The 20,219-nt window shown below is 34.3% G+C and overlaps 1 protein-coding gene across 2 annotated transcripts in view; it reads right to left on the reverse strand.

Moving 5' to 3' along the window:
* Positions 1-241: 241 nt before the first annotated feature.
* LOC142348734 (testis-expressed protein 264-like) overlaps positions 242-20,219 on the reverse strand; it is a 58,041-nt gene continuing 38,063 nt past the window's right edge. For both annotated transcript variants that reach the window (XM_075400205.1, XM_075400204.1), the window contains exons 2-3: positions 2,805-3,089; positions 242-868 (exon numbers count right to left, since the gene is read on the reverse strand). In XM_075400205.1, coding sequence (XP_075256320.1) covers positions 641-868; positions 2,805-3,089 — 513 coding nt within the window. In that variant the 3' untranslated portion in view covers positions 242-640. The remainder of the gene's footprint in view (positions 869-2,804; positions 3,090-20,219) is intronic.

The following is a 20,219-nucleotide window of genomic DNA, read 5'->3' on the forward strand; positions in this document are numbered from 1 at the left end:
CCATGGAGGGGTTCAAACAGCCGACCTCTGGAGTATTAGCCTTATAATTACCCACTCGTTTATCAGGCCCTTTTGATAGCTTATCTTACAATCTTTGCTTTTGCAAAAGACAGAATAGCGAAAGAATAATTTTGGTCACAGAAAAATCAAGCAGTCAAGTATGAAAAAGTCGCTCAAAAGAATATTCTAGAAAAACTGACCGACCAAGTAAAAATTTTGCATCAAAAAGACGCACACGATCACTATCTTCGTTCGAGAGCATATAATAATCAGGAAACAATTTAAAATTAAGTAACAATAACAAGCGACAGATACAAGTTTAATCATTTCAATGGGAGCTGCAGATCAGAATATTAAAAATTCTTGCGATAACATTCGTTCTATATTGATTCAGCCATTCGCTTTCAACAGCCTGTTGATTTAATTTAACGGAATCATAATCTCATAATAAATTGAATCTCTGGACTGAGACATGCAAATTTTTGGAGCTCAATTAACTGTAGATGGATTCAAGCAATTTCACCCGGCATAGTTGATATCCACGTGCAAACTTTCCAAGATTCGGTTCCGAAAAAAACTGGTTTATGCCCAAACATCGCCTTTGAGACAATTGGTGGCAATATTCGGCGAGGTTCTTTCATCAGACAGAAGTAGTTTGAATATCCTGCTGCTCCATTTCCAAGTTTTCCTTCTTGGCCAATTCTCGATAGGTTTTAGCTCCAACTTGACCTTTTTTTCTATCGGCTCTGAATTCTGGAATGTAATACCGAGTAAAATTTCCATGCGTGGGTACCAGAAAATGCACCGTTTTCGGGCTTATCTGATAATACTCAATGAAGGGTTTCTCAACGAAGGGAATGAGTTGTAGCTAAAACAGAAAATTTTGAATCTAAGTGACCTTTTTTCATAAAAGGCTGAAGTAATTTAGGTGGTCAGTTAAGCATGTAATTTGTCGTTGTGATTAGATTTTGCTGTTCAAGGTAAACAATCTAAAAACTTGCTGGTATTCAGAACAAATGAATAACTGCTCCAGAAAGCGCTCCTACTGATTCATGATAACTCAATTGGACTTCTCCTGCTGCATTAGAAATTAAATGAACTTTTAAATGGAACCTGTTTCAGGTTTTGTGAGCATTTTTTGAAACCGAGACTTTCAAAGGATGGAAGGACTGATTAAGCATAAAACTGTTCACAAACACAAAATGAAAGATAAATGCATTATGTTTCATTTTTTGTTTGTGAAAAGTTTGATCATGCCTAACCAGACTTTCCACGCATTAAAAACCGAGGTTACAAAAAACTCACAAACTTAAAAAAAATTCAATTCAACGAGTGATTTTTTTGTTCTATGTGAGTTTAAATTCGTTTGAGGCCAGGGGCGAAAGAGGTTAGCCTTCTTGCCTTCTTTGACTATTTCAAACTTAACGACCAGAAAATCTCCCTTTTGGAAACTGCCAAAAGTGTATCAATAATTTTGGGTCAATTTGTCAATTTTGTTGAAATAGTTTCCTGTGCTAACTTTTAGAACACGAAATGACAAAAACTGTCATGACTTCTGAATTACTTTTGAATTACTTCTGAATTACAAGACAAAGCAATTACAAGAAAATCTTGTGAGCAGTGGCTTTTACGTAGTAGCCTTTCAGTGCCGCTGTCTACAGACAACCCTGCGCTTGGGAAGAACAATTTTCAATTAACACAGCTAAACGCTTGTTTTCCATCAAGGACATTCCGCCGGGGACATTCATTAGAGGGGGAACAAATGTGATTCCCAATTTTGTGCAGTCATTGCCGTAAAGGCAAAATTTTTGTTAATCCGCTGCAACAAGCGCGTATCTTGCCTTTGTAGCCGCCTTTGAGTTGGATTGCAGCGACGAAGTAATAGTTACATGAAATGCAGCAGGTATCCCTGCATTCGAAGTCGCAACAAAGCTGTATCCGGTGCTTGAATGCTTTTCTGGAATCAGGTTCTTCTTTTCCACTACTGGCAATACTTCGCAGTTGAACAAACAAGCACTATTTTATCTCTAATGCGATCGTGTCTTGAAACTGCGTCTTCTCGACCGTGACACGCAATGACATGATCACCATTTCAAGAACTCCTTCTTTACAGAACGAGCATTTGTTTTAGGCGTCGTAGACAGGAACACCCAAACTGCATTTTGCACTAATTCTAAACTTATTTGGTACCATATGAAGCCCAGGAGCTGGAATCGGGAGATTAGACAAATATGCTCCAGCGTGTCGAACAGACTATGAGAGAATTCAAGGAGATTCTCTCTCAGAACCGGGTATCTCTTTGAGAATGTGCAGTTGTGCTGTACTGGATTAAAAATCCCGAAAAAATTTGCAGTTTTTTGGGTTTTCCCCGGTTATTTTTGAAACAAGATCGTCAGTGTACAGAATTGAACCAACGTATGATGCCTTATACTGGTCACGGCATTGGCGAACACCCAACTCTCATAGACTTATGGGTAAGGTTGCTTGAGTACATGATATTTCTGGAAGAACAGTTCCCAAGGATATTAAGTTTTTTTGCGCTGTTGGGCATCAAATTTGGATAAAATTTGATTAAGGTGTCACAAATATTTAGAAAAAGCATAATTTTACCAATGTCTGAATTGAACCAGCCAAAACATCAGCGTTTAAAATGGAATCGGCAATAAACGCGAAAATGGCTAAAATATTTGATTTTGGTTAATAAGGTTATTTCATATGATCAACATCTTGTGCTTCATTTGTTGATTCATATGATGTTTGACCGCCCCGCCTGGGGATGAAAATGAACAATTGAAGATACTCACCCGAATGTATCTACGCATCGCAGCAAAAACCCGACAGCTATACAAAATGGGAGACAGAAAAGTCCTCGAGGGAAGCACAGAACTGATCATGGGCACCGCCTCCATAAGAGCTTGTTGCAAAGGTTGATCACTATCAATATCAACTTCCACCGGATTTGAGCCAGGTATTAGGAAAAATCTGAAATCCTCCGCTTCCAAGCGACTGACGAGCTCTTCCAAGGTCATTTTATCTCCACATTTTTGAACAATTACTCCCACAATGTACCGGCATCTATAAACTGGCACCTGTGAACAAAAAATGCAGAAAAATTGAAAAAGAAAAATTGAAGAATGGCAAGATTATCGCTCACTTTTTATTACTATCTTGCCAGATCTTGAGATGGTGCGTTATTTTCATGAACTTTGCAAGATTCTTACAAGTATTGCAAGATTTCGGTCGGTAAAGGAATAGCGAATTCGAAAAAAATATATATGCCTCCCTATAATTGATAATTGCAATTGAGTAATGGCTTCACGTAAAAGCGTAATCTTTTTTTTTATACAGCCACATTTATTTGGCTACACAAATTATTGACACTACAGTTCAATTAGTCAAGACAAGTAGGCTCGGTATAGTGCGTTGTCACAGTGATTCGACACCGCTCATCCACATTTTGGGACTTAATTGTCTACCAAATGAGGACGAGAATGAAAACTTTGAAAATCTTTTCGATATAAATTGACTTATAAAAATGTTTTAAACGCAAACCAATAGCGAACACCATGTAATACCAAACAAACCAAGCTGTACTTCACTTCAAAGCAAATCAGACCTGTCCTTATTGAGGCTGATAACAATTCAATAGAGACAAAGAAGGGGTTAAGTCAACAACAATCACAACAACATAAAATACTAGATAGACTCTTACTTAACTATTGGAGCCTTAGTTAGACAGTGCGAAAAATTAATTCCAAACTGCAGAGCCAATGTGAGTAGCCATTGAAGAGACCAGGACACAAAAATAACCACAAAATCATGAAACAACCGTTAATTATGAACAAAAACATCTATTTCTTACAAACACGAAATGGCATTAGATTAAACCAAAGACCAATTAGCAGCAAATACAGCATCAAACGGAAAGGTGAATATTATCAGAAAGACTCGTACTTCGCCAAAAACATGGGATTGTGCCTTAATCAAAAAATGTAATAATTCGACAAAAATGGCAAAATTTGAAAAAACAATTATAATTTTGGAAACAATTAATTTAAAATTCGAAGAAGTATCATCTATTTTGAAATATTTAAAAGTTTTTATGTCTCCGTAATAAGCCATTAAGCCATTTATTTATCCACAATGTCTTTCCTAAAATTCTGACGTATCAAAAATAGAAAACACAGTTAAACTTTGGGAGAAAACAACGTCGAAGCCGTAAAGAACATGAGCTGTTCATACAAGTAGTACTTCTATTTTATTTTTCTCATCAATGCCAACGGTAACCATCATATATGTTGTAATACGACAACACGACTAAAAAAATTTCAGTTATCCTGTAATCAAAACTTTCGGAGTCCTGGATAAACAGACCCACAAAACTCTGGAAGCAAGATGAGACTGTGCTACATATTGACAGAAATAAAATTAAAAACGGCAAAGTTAAAAAATCACTTGACTCGATAAAAAAAAACAAATGTAAAAATCTTCAAATTTACAACTAAACATTTGGGATTAACTTGCGAATTCCTAAGAAGACAGTGGTACCTCTCAATTGTGGAGACTTAGTCTTAGACTAAAATTTCAAGTATGTCTAAATCACGTTCAAGCCATTAAATCGACAGAGGGTTTTTCTGAGTCCTTTTTAACGTGAATAGGCCTTTAAATATGAAAAGTTAACAGAAACATTGACATGTATGAAACAATTTCATGAAACAACAGCATCAAAGCCAAAAATCAACTGCAACAAATTGTTTTGCCGAATCGTTCACCATTTATGCTGAGTCTTGAGGCTGTACAAAAAAATGCGAGAAAGAAACCAATAAGTTAGTTAGAAATTTACAACATTTTGGAAGCCAAAGAAACCAAAAAGTCAAAAATCTTCCTGAAAACAATACAAAACTGGGCAGTAATTGCACGAAAATATGGTATGTCAATAAATGTACTCTGACAGAGAACTGTTCTTGTCTGCAAAAAACAGAAATTTTGCGTATAAATTTTGACATCGCCGCTATAAAATTATAACAATAATCTCGAGACCAAAATTAGCCTTGATACTGCTAAGCGTTAAACAAGAGCACGTAATTGTTCCAACTCTAATATAGATAGCTCGGAATCAAAAAAGACTATTTTATTTTGGACAAGGATGGTTCTGAGTTCGCGAAGTACTTTATTCGAGTTGATTAAACTTTTAGTCCCGTCTTTAGATGTTGAGTATCAACTTCTCCTTGTATTGGATCTTGCTTTAATTTCTGTTTTCTTTTTGCACTGCGTTTTTAATGTTAAGACGAATCTCAATATCTGTCTAAAGTGAAATGACAATATTAGTTGAATGAAATGCAAATTTTGAAGACCTATTTGTACGTACGAGAAAAGTATTAGTTTTTTTGAAAATCTACTTATTGATCTTTGGAGCTCTGCTTGCGTAGAAGAGAAGTTCTTACTGGAAAAACTCAAAGTCTTTTGTTCATTTTATAGGCTGTAATAGTTAAAATTCTAGGTCTAGTTCTAAATAGTTTTGTCTCGTTGGGACAAGACAAATGCAATAAGAGCAAATAACACAAAACAGTCACAGAAAACTATAACTCGAAACCATTGAAAAGATGAGTTGAGCATTAATTAACAATGTCTTGAACTTGAAAAATGCGTCACTAAATTGTTAGTCTTGGATTGAAATTCTTGACCAAAAAGTTTCCACTGAGTCCGGTATCTACAAGTTAGTTCGCGTACAATTCATTTACTACCCCAGCTTTTGGCATTACAACTAGTACAAAAAAATCCAAATTAAGTTTAGACCTATTATTTTTGCTTAAACAGTTCATAAATTATCTTCATATCCCTTCCTGATTAATTTGTTATACGTAAATACATATCTTAGTGTATGTGGCCAGACGTAAACCCAGTCCACAGTTTGAGAAAACGTTCACCATGAAATTATAAAAAAAACGCTGAATATAGAGTCAAATTACAATATTTTATTCGTGTGTTCACAAATCTCTCAGTATAAAAACAAGCTGCTGTCTAAATTACGAGACAGTCAGTCACGGAGACGCATTAACCCAGAGAAGCAAGTTAAGACTTGACGACCTGACCACAGCAACTTAACAGTGAAAACCCGCAATGGGCATAACATTTTTCAAAACGGTGTTCGACCGAGCAAGAAACTACCCAAACAGATAGAGATAAAACCGCTTTAGCTCCCTGAAAAACTATGTGATTTTTTTGTTCAGCAATCAATTTTTTCAACACAAAAATGTAGGATTTATCCAAACCCTGAAATGTGTTAAAATTGTGAATTAAACACAAGCTTTATTTGAGCTGTTTCGATGGCCATGCACTTGAACGGCAAAAGAAGTCATTTAATTTTTTTGATACCGTGAAACAAGGGAATTTTCCTGTCCTGTAGAAAGTGATCCCTTCAAAACTGCTGTTAAGTAGTAACGCCCAGGTTGAGGTCGCGCTCGAAATCGCCTCTGATCAGACCGTCCCAGACCGAAGTGACCTCTGATCAGACGAGTGTGCGCTCGAAGATCGTTGTGCGCTCGAAGTGCGCTCGAAGTCGCCTCTGATCAGACGAGTTCCAGACCGAAGTGACCCCTGATCAGACAAGTTCCAGACCATTGCCCAGACAAGTTCCAGACCATTGCCCAGACGAGTTCCAGACCATTGTCCAGACTAAAGTGCGCTCGAAATATTGTCCCAGACCATATGCATGGATGATCTCTGCAGACCTTCAATAACGAAATAATTGCACAAAATTGACAATAAATAAAAAAATAAAATAAATCAACGATAAATTGATGATTTTACCAATAAACGAGTCCGTATATAACCCAGGTTAAAGTACCGAAGAGAGTATGTCCATACTGAAGATGAACAAAATGCCTGGAATGCTAAATTTTGGTTTAGTGGATTCTTAAAATAGACAGGGATGCTCAGTCATATACGCTCCTACACAATGTTCCGACCCCGCTCATCCACGATTTTATTTAATTGTCTACCAAATGAGGAAGAGATGGAAAATTTTCAAAATTCCACAAAACAATGTGAAAAATAATGCTGGATTAAGTGAACAAATATGCTGGACTTCTTGGCCGATGAGACTTTCCATTAATGAAAGTAAAAGACGTCACAAACAATAAAACCGTATAACAGAAAACAATAACTGCGACATAAAAGTTGGTGTCTAATACAACTCTAATTAACAAAGTGAAAAAGGAATCAGCTAAAACGTGATTTCAACAAATTAACCTGTTTCTCACTAGATAAGATACGAGAACTTTCAGTAATGAGATGTAGTAACAGGTCGACGAAGAACAGAAAAGAGGCAAAGATCAAACATACGTTTTTGTTTTCAAAATAGCAATCCTCCAATTGATTTGAACCTATACATATCAACTCGCCACATTAACAAAATATATGTGGAACCACATAGGAAGTTTTTAAAATTTCATTATATGTCAGATGAATACAAAAAGAACAGCAAAAACAAAAAATCAAAAAAAATTACTAAGAAAGCTTTATCCTTGTTGTTAAAACCCTAGGCTGTTCAAAAAAATTGAACTTCTTAAATAGAGTTTCTTTTTTTCAAAGTTCAATTTATTTCAAAGTTCAATTTCACATGACTTACTTCTTCATCAAAATTCAAAAACAAATAAAAGATAGTGGGAGTCTATAACAACAAAAAGTGGAACAAAAATTGACGGTCTGTGGGTACTCTTAGATTAAAAAACTGGGAAAATAAGTATAAAACAATAAAAAAAAAATTGTTTATTTTTTTGCAAAGTATTTTTTTTCAAGTTTATAGTTTCCTTCTGATCAAGAGGGTTAAAAGGTCCTTTCTCACATTGACTATTTTGTTTTTACTTCATCAATAGAAATGCTCTTGTGAAAAAACTTTTTAAGAAAATCAGCAAATCTTTTTCTGATGATTTTCAATTTTTTCGCATCTTGAGTATCATTAGCTCTCCTGGAACAATCGCCACTGTAAACAATTTTCTAGGAAACCACTTCTAGTTGCCTTATTTTTGGTTCACGGGAAAGAGCTGAAGAATGATTTCACAAATCGAGACGACTATTGGATATTAAAACGAAAGACTAAGAAAAATCTGCAAATTATCATTTCTGATTTTTGCTTTCCTTTTAAAAGAGTGATGTGCCGGATCTTATTCGGTCAACTGAAACCAATTTACATGAATAAATCATTTAAAAAACATTACAGACGTCGTATTCTGATATAAAAAATGTCAAAACAGGCCTTGGTACAAAAAAATATACATAAAACAATCATTAAAAAGGATTTGTTCTTCATTATGTTACTGAATCGTCAAGGAGTGAAAATTAAATTAGCGAGTATAATAAATTATCAACATTTTTAGTAAATGAGCCGTAAAATAATTTATGACAGCACTAAAAACAACTTAGTTCAACGGGCGAGTGCTAAATTTAATAAAGAAAGTCACGGTTTTTTACAAATCATGGTTTAAAAAAGAAAATCATTAAGAATCTTATATTTGTTTATTCAGGCATTGTTTTGCAAAGTTTTTCAGACCAAATTTTAGCATTTTTATTGGCTCTTACAAACCAAAAAACGTTTGTAGTTTTTTTTGAACGGTAATAAGACTCTGTAGTGCTACTAAGAGTTACAAAGTTTTCGAATTTTTGGTCACTTAATCTTTCTCGTTTAATAACTTTTTAGTTAGGGTGAAATCATTCGGGTGATAAAGTCCATTTTTTAGAAGTTTTGGAGTTGTTTCTGGTTAAATATAGATATATGTTAACTTTAGTGAAGTTTGAGTAGAAGAATTAATTTCGACAAAGAAATTTACCTTTTTTTTCGAGAATTTTTCACTAACATTTTTTTTGTTTATGCAATATTTTGCAAAGTTTCTAAGACTAAAATTTAGCTTATTTATTGTGTCTTACAATCCAAGAGAAAATCTTTGTAGTTCATTCAACGTTGGCGCTGTAATAAGCCTCTGTAATGCTAGTAATAGTTGCAATTTTTTATCATTATTAAAGTTTCGTTGTTTAATAACTTTTTAGTACGAACGAATTGGGAAACGTACTATAGCTCATTTTCTTGCATTTTTTACGCTCTTTATAATTATGAATATATTTCTTCACTTTAAGGTAGTTCAAAACAGTAATTTTGTAAAAGAGTAACTTTCGACAAAGAATTTTATCTTTTTTTCAAGAATCTTTCACTAATATTTTTTTCTTTAGACAATATTTTGCAAAGTTCTTATGACTAAAATTTAGCTTATTTAACGTGTATTACAATCTAAAGGAAAATCTTTGTATTTCATTCAACGTTGGCGCTGTAATAAGCCTCTGTAGTGCTAGTAATAGTTGCAAAATTTACGAAATTTTGGTCATTATTAAAGATTCGTTGTTTAATAACTTTTTAGTACGAATGAATTGAGAAATGTACTATAGCTCATTTTCTTGCATTTTTTACGCTCTTTCTAATTATGAACATATTTCTTCACTTTAAGGTATTTCAAAACAGAAATTTTGTAAAAGAGTAACTTTCGACAAAGAATTTTACCTCTTTTTCAAGAATCTTTCACTAATATTTTTTTCTTTAGACAATATTTTGCAAAATTCTTATGACTAAAATTTAGCTTATTTAACGGGTCTTACAACCCAAAAAAAATCTCTGTAGTTCATTCAACGTTGGCGTTGTAATAAGCCTCTGTAGTGCTAGTAATAGTTGCAAAATTTACGAAATTTTTGTCATTTTTAAAGTTTCAATGTTTAATAACTTTTTAGTACGAACGAATTGGGAAACGTACTATAGCTCATTTTCTTGCATTTTTTACGCTCTTTCAGAATATATATATATATATATATATATATATATATATATATATATATATATATATATATATATATATTGGGTACTTTTGTTTTAGTTTGTAGTTAAATTTTTAACTTTTCTAAGGGGTGTCAGTTTGGCCGAATTCCGGTGTCTGGAGCTAAAAATCGTCAAAATTTAAAAACTGTTTTTCGGAACTTTTTTATGCTTCAGATGATAGCCCTTTTCTTCCTGATTCCAAAACACCTTCATTTTTAAGAATTGGTTCAGTAGTCTTGAAGATATGGCGTTTTGAAGATCTAGCCCCCTCGTTACTCCCGTGCCCGACAAACTCCCCATCCCCCCACTTGTCGCTGGTTCTAACGAAATTGAAATCATTTCATTTTCGTTAATTCCGTTTAGTAACAGCTTTTGAAATATGAAATTTGAATGCAAGTTGTATTTGGCCTCTCAACAGGTAAGTTATATGTGTTGGCAATGTGAAATATTCGAATGAACTGCCGCATTGCCAAATGACCATTGCTATACAATCTGAGCATGTCATCTGACAGCAGGAGGAGTGCTATGAAGCGCTGTCCGGCTAGACCATTATAATTAACCTGCAAAGAGGTGCATATGAAATGAAATGTATCGGAAACATTCAAATGGTGATAGTAGATTAGTGAAAGCAATGAGAAAGTGTCAGAGCCCCCCCCCCACCCAGCCCCCCCCCAAACCCGGTAGCTACACCAGAATACCCCCGCCCGTGCTACGTGTCGTACCGTACGAGTGTTGCACGTCGCAGAATAGCTGCGCGCGCTGCTGTAGAGCGCAGATCAGAGTGTCGGGCGTGCCCAAGGTCATTTTAATAGCAGGAACTGAGTATTTTAGATCAAGTGAGATGCAGTCAAGGTATTTTGACGATCATGTACCTGGACAGGGAGTTAATGTTAATGAGTTCTTGAGTCCAGGAGGACGCAGAAAGGAGATAAGAGTTAAATGTTTCGAAGGTTTTAAAAAAGACAAGGAATTATATAGGACAAGACGTCAAGTTGATTTAGATCTCGCAACCTCTATAAGGTTCGTCAATTTCCAAGCTAAGTGCGAACCTGGGCAAGTACTAGCGAAAGTCTGGAAGATATTTAAGAATGCGAAATCGATCAAGTTGGGCAAATTAAGACCAAATCAGAAAACAGGCGAAAAAAAACAATGGCGTTACAATGGCTGGGTCAATTTTTTTGGCAGTGGAGACTGCAAACGTGCCAGGAGTGTTATCGAGAAAAAGAGAGAAAAATATGGCGAAATGATCATTGAAAAAGTTGGCAGGATCAGATGTCTCGGTTTTCATGCCAAGAAGATGGTTGTAGCTGCACCAAAAAAAAGAATACCTGCGAAAAAAGAAGTGCCTAGGCAATTTTCCAGTTGGGGTAAACGATGGTCCCCAATAAACGAAAGTCGATTTGCAGATGACGTTTTTGATTGCTTATTTTCAAATGGTGTTGTGCTAGTAGAGTAATTGTTATAGCAGTGTTGTTTTAGTGTTTGCCTTGTAGTTTTTTCTTACATATTGAGAAATTGTTTATTTGATGCTTATGATTTAGCTAATCTGAATTCAGAATTGTCCCGTCTGAGAGCTTTTTTTTCTTTATCATTTATTTGTACTGCTTCTATTAACTTTTGCATGGTTTGTTTTTGAGGATTCTGCAGGGGGAACCCTAGATTACCAACAGAATCGTTTAAAACATTCCATTAGCTTTTGATACGGAAATTTGCTATTATTTCGAATACTTTTTTTCAAAAATAGGTCTTTTTGATCGCATCAAGGAGTTATTCAAATCGAACCAAACTCGGTATGGAGTATCCCCTGTGTATCTAGAGTCTAAAACAGAAAGAATTTTTGGTATAGCTTGCCTAGGAAAAAAGTTAGCTTTTGATACGGAAATTTGCTATTATTTCGAATATTTTTTTTCAAAAATAGGTCTTTTTGATCGGGTCAAGGAGTTGTTCAAATCGAACCAAACTCGATATGGAGTATCCCCTGTGTATCTAGAGTCTAAAACAGAAAGAATTTTTGGTATAGCTTACGTAGGAAAAAAGTTAGCTTTTGATACGGAAATTTGCTATTATTTCGAATATTTTTTTTCAAAAATAGGTCTTTTTGATCGGGTCAAGGAGTTGTTCAAATCGAACCAAACTCGGTATGGAGTATCCCCAGGGTATGTAGAGTGTAAAACAGAAAAAATTTTTGGTATAGCTTGCCTAGGAAAAAAGTTAGTATTTGATACGGAAATTTGCTATTATTTCGAATATTTTTTTTCAAAAATAGAGAAATTTTATTGGGTCAAGGAGTTGTTCAAAGTTAACCAAATTGATATCCCAGACTACCAGTACTATTTAGGTTGTAATACAAAAAGAATGGTCCGTCTAACGTTCCTAGAAAAAAAGTTCGTATCTCAATCGGAAATCTCGACTTTTTCGCTTATTCTATTTTCAAAAATATAGAAATTTCATCGGGTCAAGGAGTTTTTCAAATCGAACCAAACTCGGTATAGAGTATCCCCTGGGTATGTAGAGTGTAAAACAAAAGGAAGTTTTGGTATAGCTTGCCTAGGAAAAAAGTTAGTTTTTCGTACGTTAATTTCCGATTAATTCGAATAATTAATTTTAAATAATTTTAAAAAATATCTTATTTTTATCGGGTCAAGGAGTTGTTCAAAGTGAACCAAATTGATATCCCAGACTACCAGAAACGTTTAGGTTGTAATGCAAAAAGAATGGTCAGCCTAACGTTCCTAGAAAAAAAGTTAGTATCTCAATCGGAAATCTCGACTTTTTCGCTTATTCTATTTTCAAAAATATAGAAATTTCATCGGGTCAAGGAGTCGTTCAAATCGAACCAAACTCGGTATGGAGTATCCCCAGGGTGTGTAGAGTGTAAAACAAAAAGAATTTTTGGTATAGCTTGCCTAGAAAAAAAGTTCGTATTTCAATCGGAAATTTCGACTTTTTCGCTTATTCTATTTTCAAAAATATAGAAATTTCGTCGGGTCAAGGAGTTGTCCAAATTGAACCAAACTTGGTATGGAGTATCCCATGGGTACTTAGAGTGTAAAACAAAAAGAATTTTTGGTATAGCTTGCCTAGAAAAGAAGTTCGTATTTCAATCGGAAATTTCGACTTTTTCGCTTATTATTCGCTTTTTCTATTTTCAAAAATATAGAAATTTCGTCGGGTCAAGGAGTTGTCCAAATTGAACCAAACTTGGTATGGAGTATCCCATGGGTACCTAGACTTTAAAACAAAAAGAATTTTTGGTATAGCTTGCCTAGGAAAAAAGTTAGTATTTGATACGGAAATTTGCTATTATTTCGAATATTTTTTTTTCAAAAATAGAGAAATTTTATCGGGTCAAGGAATTGTTCAAAGTGAACTAAATTGATATCCCAGACTACCAGTATTATTTAGGTTGTAATGCAAAAAGAATGGTCCGTCTAACTGTCCTAGAAAAAAGGTCGTATCTCAATCAGAAATCTCGACTTTTTCGCTTATTCTATTTTCAAAAATATAGAAATTTCATCGGGTCAAGGAATTATTCAAATCGAACCAAACTCGGTATGGAGTATCCCCAGTGTATGTAGAGTCTAAAACAGAAAGAATTTTTGTAATAGCTTGCCTAGGAAAAAAGTTCGTATTTCAATCGGAAATCTCGACTTATTCGCTTATTATTCGCTTATTCTATTTTCAAAAATATAGAAATTTCGTCGGGTCAAGGAGTTGTTCAAATCGAACCAAACTCGGCATGGAGTATCCCCAGTGTTTGTAGAGTCTAAAACAGAAAGAATTTTTGTAATAGCTTGCCTAGGAAAAAAGTTCGTATTTCAATCGGAAATCTCGACTTTTTCGCTTATTCTATTTTCAAAAATATAGAAATTTCATCGGGTCAAGGAGTTATTCAAATCGAACCAAACTCGGTATGGAGTATCCCCAGTGTATGTAGAGCCTAAAACAGAAAGAATTTTTGTAATAGCTTGCCTAGGAAAAAAGTTCGTATTTCAATCGGAAATCTCGACTTATTCGCTTATTATTCGCTTATTCTATTTTCAAAAATATAGAAATTTCGTCGGGTCAAGGAGTTGTTCAAATCGAACCAAACTCGGCATGGAGTATCCCCAGTGTTTGTAGAGTCTAAAACAGAAAGAATTTTTGTAATAGCTTGCCTAGGAAAAAAGTTCGTATGTCAATCGGAAATCACGACTTTTTCGCTTATTCTATTTTCAAAAATATAGAAATTTCATCGGGTCAAGGAGTTATTCAAATCGAACCAAACTCGGTATGGAGTATCCCCTGTGTATCTAGAGTCTAAAACAGAAAGAGTTTTCGGTATAGCTTGCCTAGGAAAAAAGTTCGTATTTCAATCGGAAATATCGACTTATTCGCTTATTATTCGCTTATTCTATTTTCAAAAATATAGAAATTTCGTCGGGTCAAGGAGTTGTTCAAATCGAACCAAACTCGGCATGGAGTATCCCCAGTGTATGTAGAGTCTAAAACAGAAAGTATTTTTGTAATAGCTTGCCTAGGAAAAAAGTTCGTATTTCAATCGGAAATCTCGACCTATTCGCTTATTATTCGCTTATTCTATTTTCAAAAATATAGAAATTTCGTCGGGTCAAGGAGTTGTTCAAATCGAACCAAACTCGGCATGGAGTATCCCCAGTGTTTGTAGAGTCTAAAACAGAAAGAATTTTTGTAATAGCTTGCCTAGGAAAAAAGTTCGTATGTCAATCGGAAATCACGACTTTTTCGCTTATTCTATTTTCAAAAATATAGAAATTTCATCGGGTCAAGGAGTTATTCAAATCGAACCAAACTCGGTATGGAGTATCCCCTGTGTATCTAGAGGCTAAAACAGAAAGAGTTTTCGGTATAGCTTGCCTAGGAAAAAAGTTCGTATTTCAATCGGAAATATCGACTTATTCGCTTATTATTCGCTTATTCTATTTTCAAAAATATAGAAATTTCGTCGGGTCAAGGAGTTGTTCAAATCGAACCAAACTCGGCATGGAGTATCCCCAGTGTATGTAGAGTCTAAAACAGAAAGTATTTTTGTAATAGCTTGCCTAGGAAAAAAGTTCGTATTTCAATCGGAAATCTCGACCTATTCGCTTATTATTCGCTTATTCTATTTTCAAAAATATAGAAATTTCGTCGGGTCAAGGAGTTGTTCAAATCGAACCAAACTCGGCATGGAGTATCCCCAGTGTTTGTAGAGTCTAAAACAGAAAGAATTTTTGTAATAGCTTGCCTAGGAAAAAAGTTCGTATTTCAATCGGAAATCTCGACTTTTTCGCTTATTCTATTTTCAAAAATATAGAAATTTCATCGGGTCAAGGAGTTATTCAAATCGAACCAAACTCGGTATGGAGTATCCCCAGTGTATGTAGAGTCTAAAACAGAAAGAATTTTTGTAATAGCTTGCCTAGGAAAAAAGTTCGTATTTCAATCGGAAATCTCGACTTATTCGCTTATTATTCGCTTATTCTATTTTCAAAAATATAGAAATTTCGTCGGGCCAAGGAGTTGTTCAAATCGAACCAAACTCGGCATGGAGTATCCCCAGTGTTTGTAGAGTCTAAAACAGAAAGAATTTTTGTAATAGCTTGCCTAGGAAAAAAGTTCGTATGTCAATCGGAAATCACGACTTTTTCGCTTATTCTATTTTCAAAAATATAGAAATTTCATCGGGTCAAGGAGTTATTCAAATCGAACCAAACTCGGTATGGAGTATCCCCTGTGTATCTAGAGTCTAAAACAGAAAGAGTTTTCGGTATAGCTTGCCTAGGAAAAAAGTTCGTATTTCAATCGGAAATATCGACTTATTCGCTTATTATTCGCTTATTCTATTTTCAAAAATATAGAAATTTCGTCGGGTCAAGGAGTTGTTCAAATCGAACCAAACTCGGCATGGAGTATCCCCAGTGTATGTAGAGTCTAAAACAGAAAGTATTTTTGTAATAGCTTACCTAGGAAAAAAGTTCGTATTTCAATCGGAAATCTCGACTTTTTCGCTTATTCTATTTTCAAAAATAGAGAAATTTTATCGGGTCAAGGAGTTGTTCAAAGTGAACTAAATTGATATCCCAGACTACCAGTACTATTTAGGTTGTAATGCAAAAAGAATGGTCCGTCTAAGTGTCCTAGAAAAAAAAGTTCGTATCAATCGGAAATCTCGACTTTTTCGCTTATTCTATTTTCAAAAATATAGAAATTTCATCGGGTCAAGGAGTTATTCAAATCGAACCAAACTCGGTATGGAGTATCCCCTGTGTATCTAGAGTCTAAAACAGAAAGAATTTTCGGTATAGCTTGCCTAGGAAAAAAGTTCGTTTTTCAATCGGAAATATCGAGTTATTCGCTTATTATTCGCTTATTCTATTTTCAAAAATATAGAAATTTTATCGGGTCAAGGAGTTGTTCAAAGTGAACTAAATTGATATCCCAGACTACCAGTATCATTTAGGTTGTGATACAAAAAGAATGGCCCGCTTAGCTTTCCTAGAAAAAAAGTTCGTATTTCAATCGGAAATCTCTACTTTTTCGCTTATTCTATTTTTAAAAATAGAGAAATTTCGTCGGGTCAAGGATTTTTTCAAATCGAACCAAACTCGGTATAGAGTATCCCCTGGGTATGTAGAGTGTAAAACAAAAGGAAGTTTTGGTATAGCTTGCCTAGGAAAAAAGTTAGTTTTTCGTACGTTAATTTCCGATTAATTCGAATAATTAATTTTAAATAATTTTAAAAAATATCTTATTTTTATCGGGTCAAGGAGTTGTTCAAAGTGAACCAAATTGATATCCCAGACTACCAGTATCATTTAGGTTGTAATACAAAAAGAATGGCCGGCTTAGCTTTCCTAGAAAAAAAGTTCGTTTTTCAATCGGAAATATCGATTTATTCGCTTATTCTATTTTCAAAAATATAGAAATTTCATCGGGTCAAGGAGTTGTTCAAATCGAACCAAACTCGGTATGGAGTATCCCCTGGGTATGTAAAGTGTAAAACAGAAAGAATTTTTGGTATTGCTCGCCTAGGAAAAAAGTTAGCTTTTGATACGGAAATTTGCTATTATTTCGAATATTTTTTTTCAAAAATAGGTCTTTTTGATCGGGTCAAGGAGTTGTTCAAATCGAACCAAACTCGGTATGAAGTATCCCCTGGGTATGTAGAGTGTAAAACAGAAAGAATTTTTGGTATTGCTCGCCTAGGAAAAAAGTTAGCTTTTGATACGGAAATTTGCTATTATTTCGAATATTTTTTTTCAAAAATAGGTCTTTTTGAACGGGACAAAGAGTTGTTCAAATCGAACCAAACTCGGTATGGAGAATTCCCTGTCTAATTGGACCATAAAACAAAAGGACTTTTTGGTATAGCTTGTATAGGAAGGAAGTTAGTTTTTCGTACGTTAATTTCCGATTAATTCGAATAATTAATTTTAATCAATTTTAAAAAATAGTTAATTTTTATCGGGTCAAGGAGTTGTTCAAAGTGAACCAAATTGATATCCCAGACTACCAGTATCATTTAGGTTGTAATACAAAAAGAATGGCCGGCTTAGCTTTCCTAGAAAAAAAGTTCGTTTTTCAATCGGAAATATCGATTTATTCGCTTATTCTATTTTCAAAAATATAGAAATTTCATCGGGTCAAGGAGTTGTTCAAATCGAACCAAACTCGGTATGGAGTATCCCCTGGGTATGTCGAGTGTAAAACAGAAAGAATTTTTGGTATTGCTCGCCTAGGAAAAAAGTTAGCTTTTGATACGGAAATTTGCTATTATTTCGAATATTTTTTTCAAAAATAGGTCTTTTTGAACGGGTCAAGGAGTTGTTCAAATCGAACCAAACTCGGTATGGAGATTTCCCTGTCTAATTGGACCATAAAACAAAAGGACTTTTTGGTATAGCTTGTATAGGAAGGAAGTTAGTTTTTCATACGTTAATTTCCGATTAATTCGAATAATTAATTTTAATCAATTTTAAAAAATAGTTAATTTTTATCGGGTCAAGGAGTTGTTCAAAGTGAACCAAATTGATATCCCAGACTACCAGTATCATTTAGGTTGTAATACAAAAAGAATGGCCGGCTTAGCTTTCCTAGAAAAAAAGTTCGTTTTTCAATCGGAAATATCGATTTATTCGCTTATTCTATTTTCAAAAATATAGAAATTTCGTCGGGTCAAGGAGTTGTTCAAATCGAACCAAACTCGGCATGGAGTATCCCCAGTGTTTGTAGAGTCTAAAACAGAAAGAGTTTTTGTAATAGCTTGCCTAGGAAAAAAGTTCGTATTTCAATCGGAAATCTCGACTTTTTCGCTTATTCTATTTTCAAAAATATAGAAATTTCATCGGGTCAAGGAGTCGTTTAAATCGAACCAAACTCGGTATGGAGTATTCCCATTGTATGTAGAGTCTAAAACAAAAAGAATTTTTGCTATAGCTAGCCTAGGAAAAAAGTTCGTATTTCAATCGGAAATCTCGACTTTTTCGCTTATTCTATTTTCAAAAATAGAGAAATTTTATCGGGTCAAGGAGTTGTTCAAAGTGAACTAAATTGATATCCCAGACTACCAGTACTATTTAGGTTGTAATGCAAAAAGAATGGTCCGTCTAAGTGTCCTAGAAAAAAAAGTTCGTATCAATCGGAAATCTCGACTTTTTCGCTTATTCTATTTTCAAAAATATAGAAATTTCATCGGGTCAAGGAGTTATTCAAATCGAACCAAACTCGGTATGGAGTATCCCCTGTGTATCTAGAGTCTAAAACAGAAAGAATTTTCGGTATAGCTTGCCTAGGAAAAAAGTTCGTTTTTCAATCGGAAATATCGAGTTATTCGCTTATTATTCGCTTATTCTATTTTCAAAAATATAGAAATTTTATCGGGTCAAGGAGTTGTTCAAAGTGAACTAAATTGATATCCCAGACTACCAGTATCATTTAGGTTGTGATACAAAAAGAATGGCCCGCTTAGCTTTCCTAGAAAAAAAGTTCGTATTTCAATCGGAAATCTCTACTTTTTCGCTTATTCTATTTTTAAAAATAGAGAAATTTCGTCGGGTCAAGGATTTTTTCAAATCGAACCAAACTCGGTATAGAGTATCCCCTGGGTATGTAGAGTGTAAAACAAAAGGAAGTTTTGGTATAGCTTGCCTAGGAAAAAAGTTCGTATTTGAATCGGAAATATCGATTTATTCGCTTATTCTATTTTCAAAAATATAGAAATTTCGTCGGGTCAAGGAGTTGTTCAAATCGAACCAAACTCGGTATAGAGTATCCCCTGGGTATTTAGAGTGTAAAACAAAAGGAATTTTTGGTATAGCTTGCCTAGGAAAAAAGTTCGTATTTCAATCGGAAATATCGATTTATTCGCTTATTTTATTTTCAAAAATATAGAAATTTCGTCGGGTCAAGGAGTTGTTCAAATTGAACCAAACTCGGTATAGAGTATCCCATGTGTATCTAGAGCGTGAAACAGAAAGAATTTTTGGTATAGCTTGCATAGGAAAAAGTTCGTATTTCAATTGGAAACATCGACTTATTCGCTTATTCTTTTTTCAAAAATATATAAATTTTATCGGGTCAAGGAGTTATTCAAATCGAAGCAAACTGGGTATGTAGTATACCACGGGTACCTTGAGTGTACAACAAAAAGAGTTTTTGCTATAGCTTGTATAGGAAAAAAGTTAGTTTATCATACGGAAATTTGCGATTATTCCGAATGACGAATTTTTAAAATAGGTCTTTTTCGTATGGTCAAAAACTTCTTGAAATTGAACCAAACTCGGTATAGAGTATCCCATGTGTATCTAGAGTCTAAAACAGAAAGAATTTCTGCTATAGCTTGCCTAGGAAAAAAGTTAGTTTTTCGTACGTTAATTTCCGTTTAATTCGAATAATTAATTTTAAATAATTTTAAAAAATAGTTAATTTTTATCGGGTCAAGGAGTTGTTCAAAGTGAAATAAATTGATATCCCAGACTACCAGTACTATTTAGGTTGTAATGCGAAAAGAATGGTCCGCGTAACTTTCCTAGAAAAAAGTTTGTATTTCAATCGGAAATATCGACTTTTTCGCTTATTATATTTTAAAAATTAATTTTTATCGGGTCAAGGAGTTGTTCAAATCGAACCAAACTTGGTATGTTTTCAGTTTTCATTATGACACAGACCACAATTGTTGTAAGTGAGAAGGGGGTTTTTTGCGAAAGGCCTCGAGTGTTATCAAATGCTCAAGAAGAGACTTTATGTCAACACAATTTGAGAAGCGAAATCGATCTCCTTAAAACTCACGTTGAAAATCTAACCAGGCGGGTCACAGAGTTGGAAAAAGCCTCAGCTGAAGTTATAGACTTGACTCAAGATG

Source organism: Convolutriloba macropyga, chromosome 10 (assembly GCF_964194025.1).
Source record: "Convolutriloba macropyga chromosome 10, txConMacr16.3, whole genome shotgun sequence".
Classification (NCBI taxonomy): Eukaryota; Metazoa; Xenacoelomorpha; order Acoela; family Convolutidae; genus Convolutriloba; species Convolutriloba macropyga.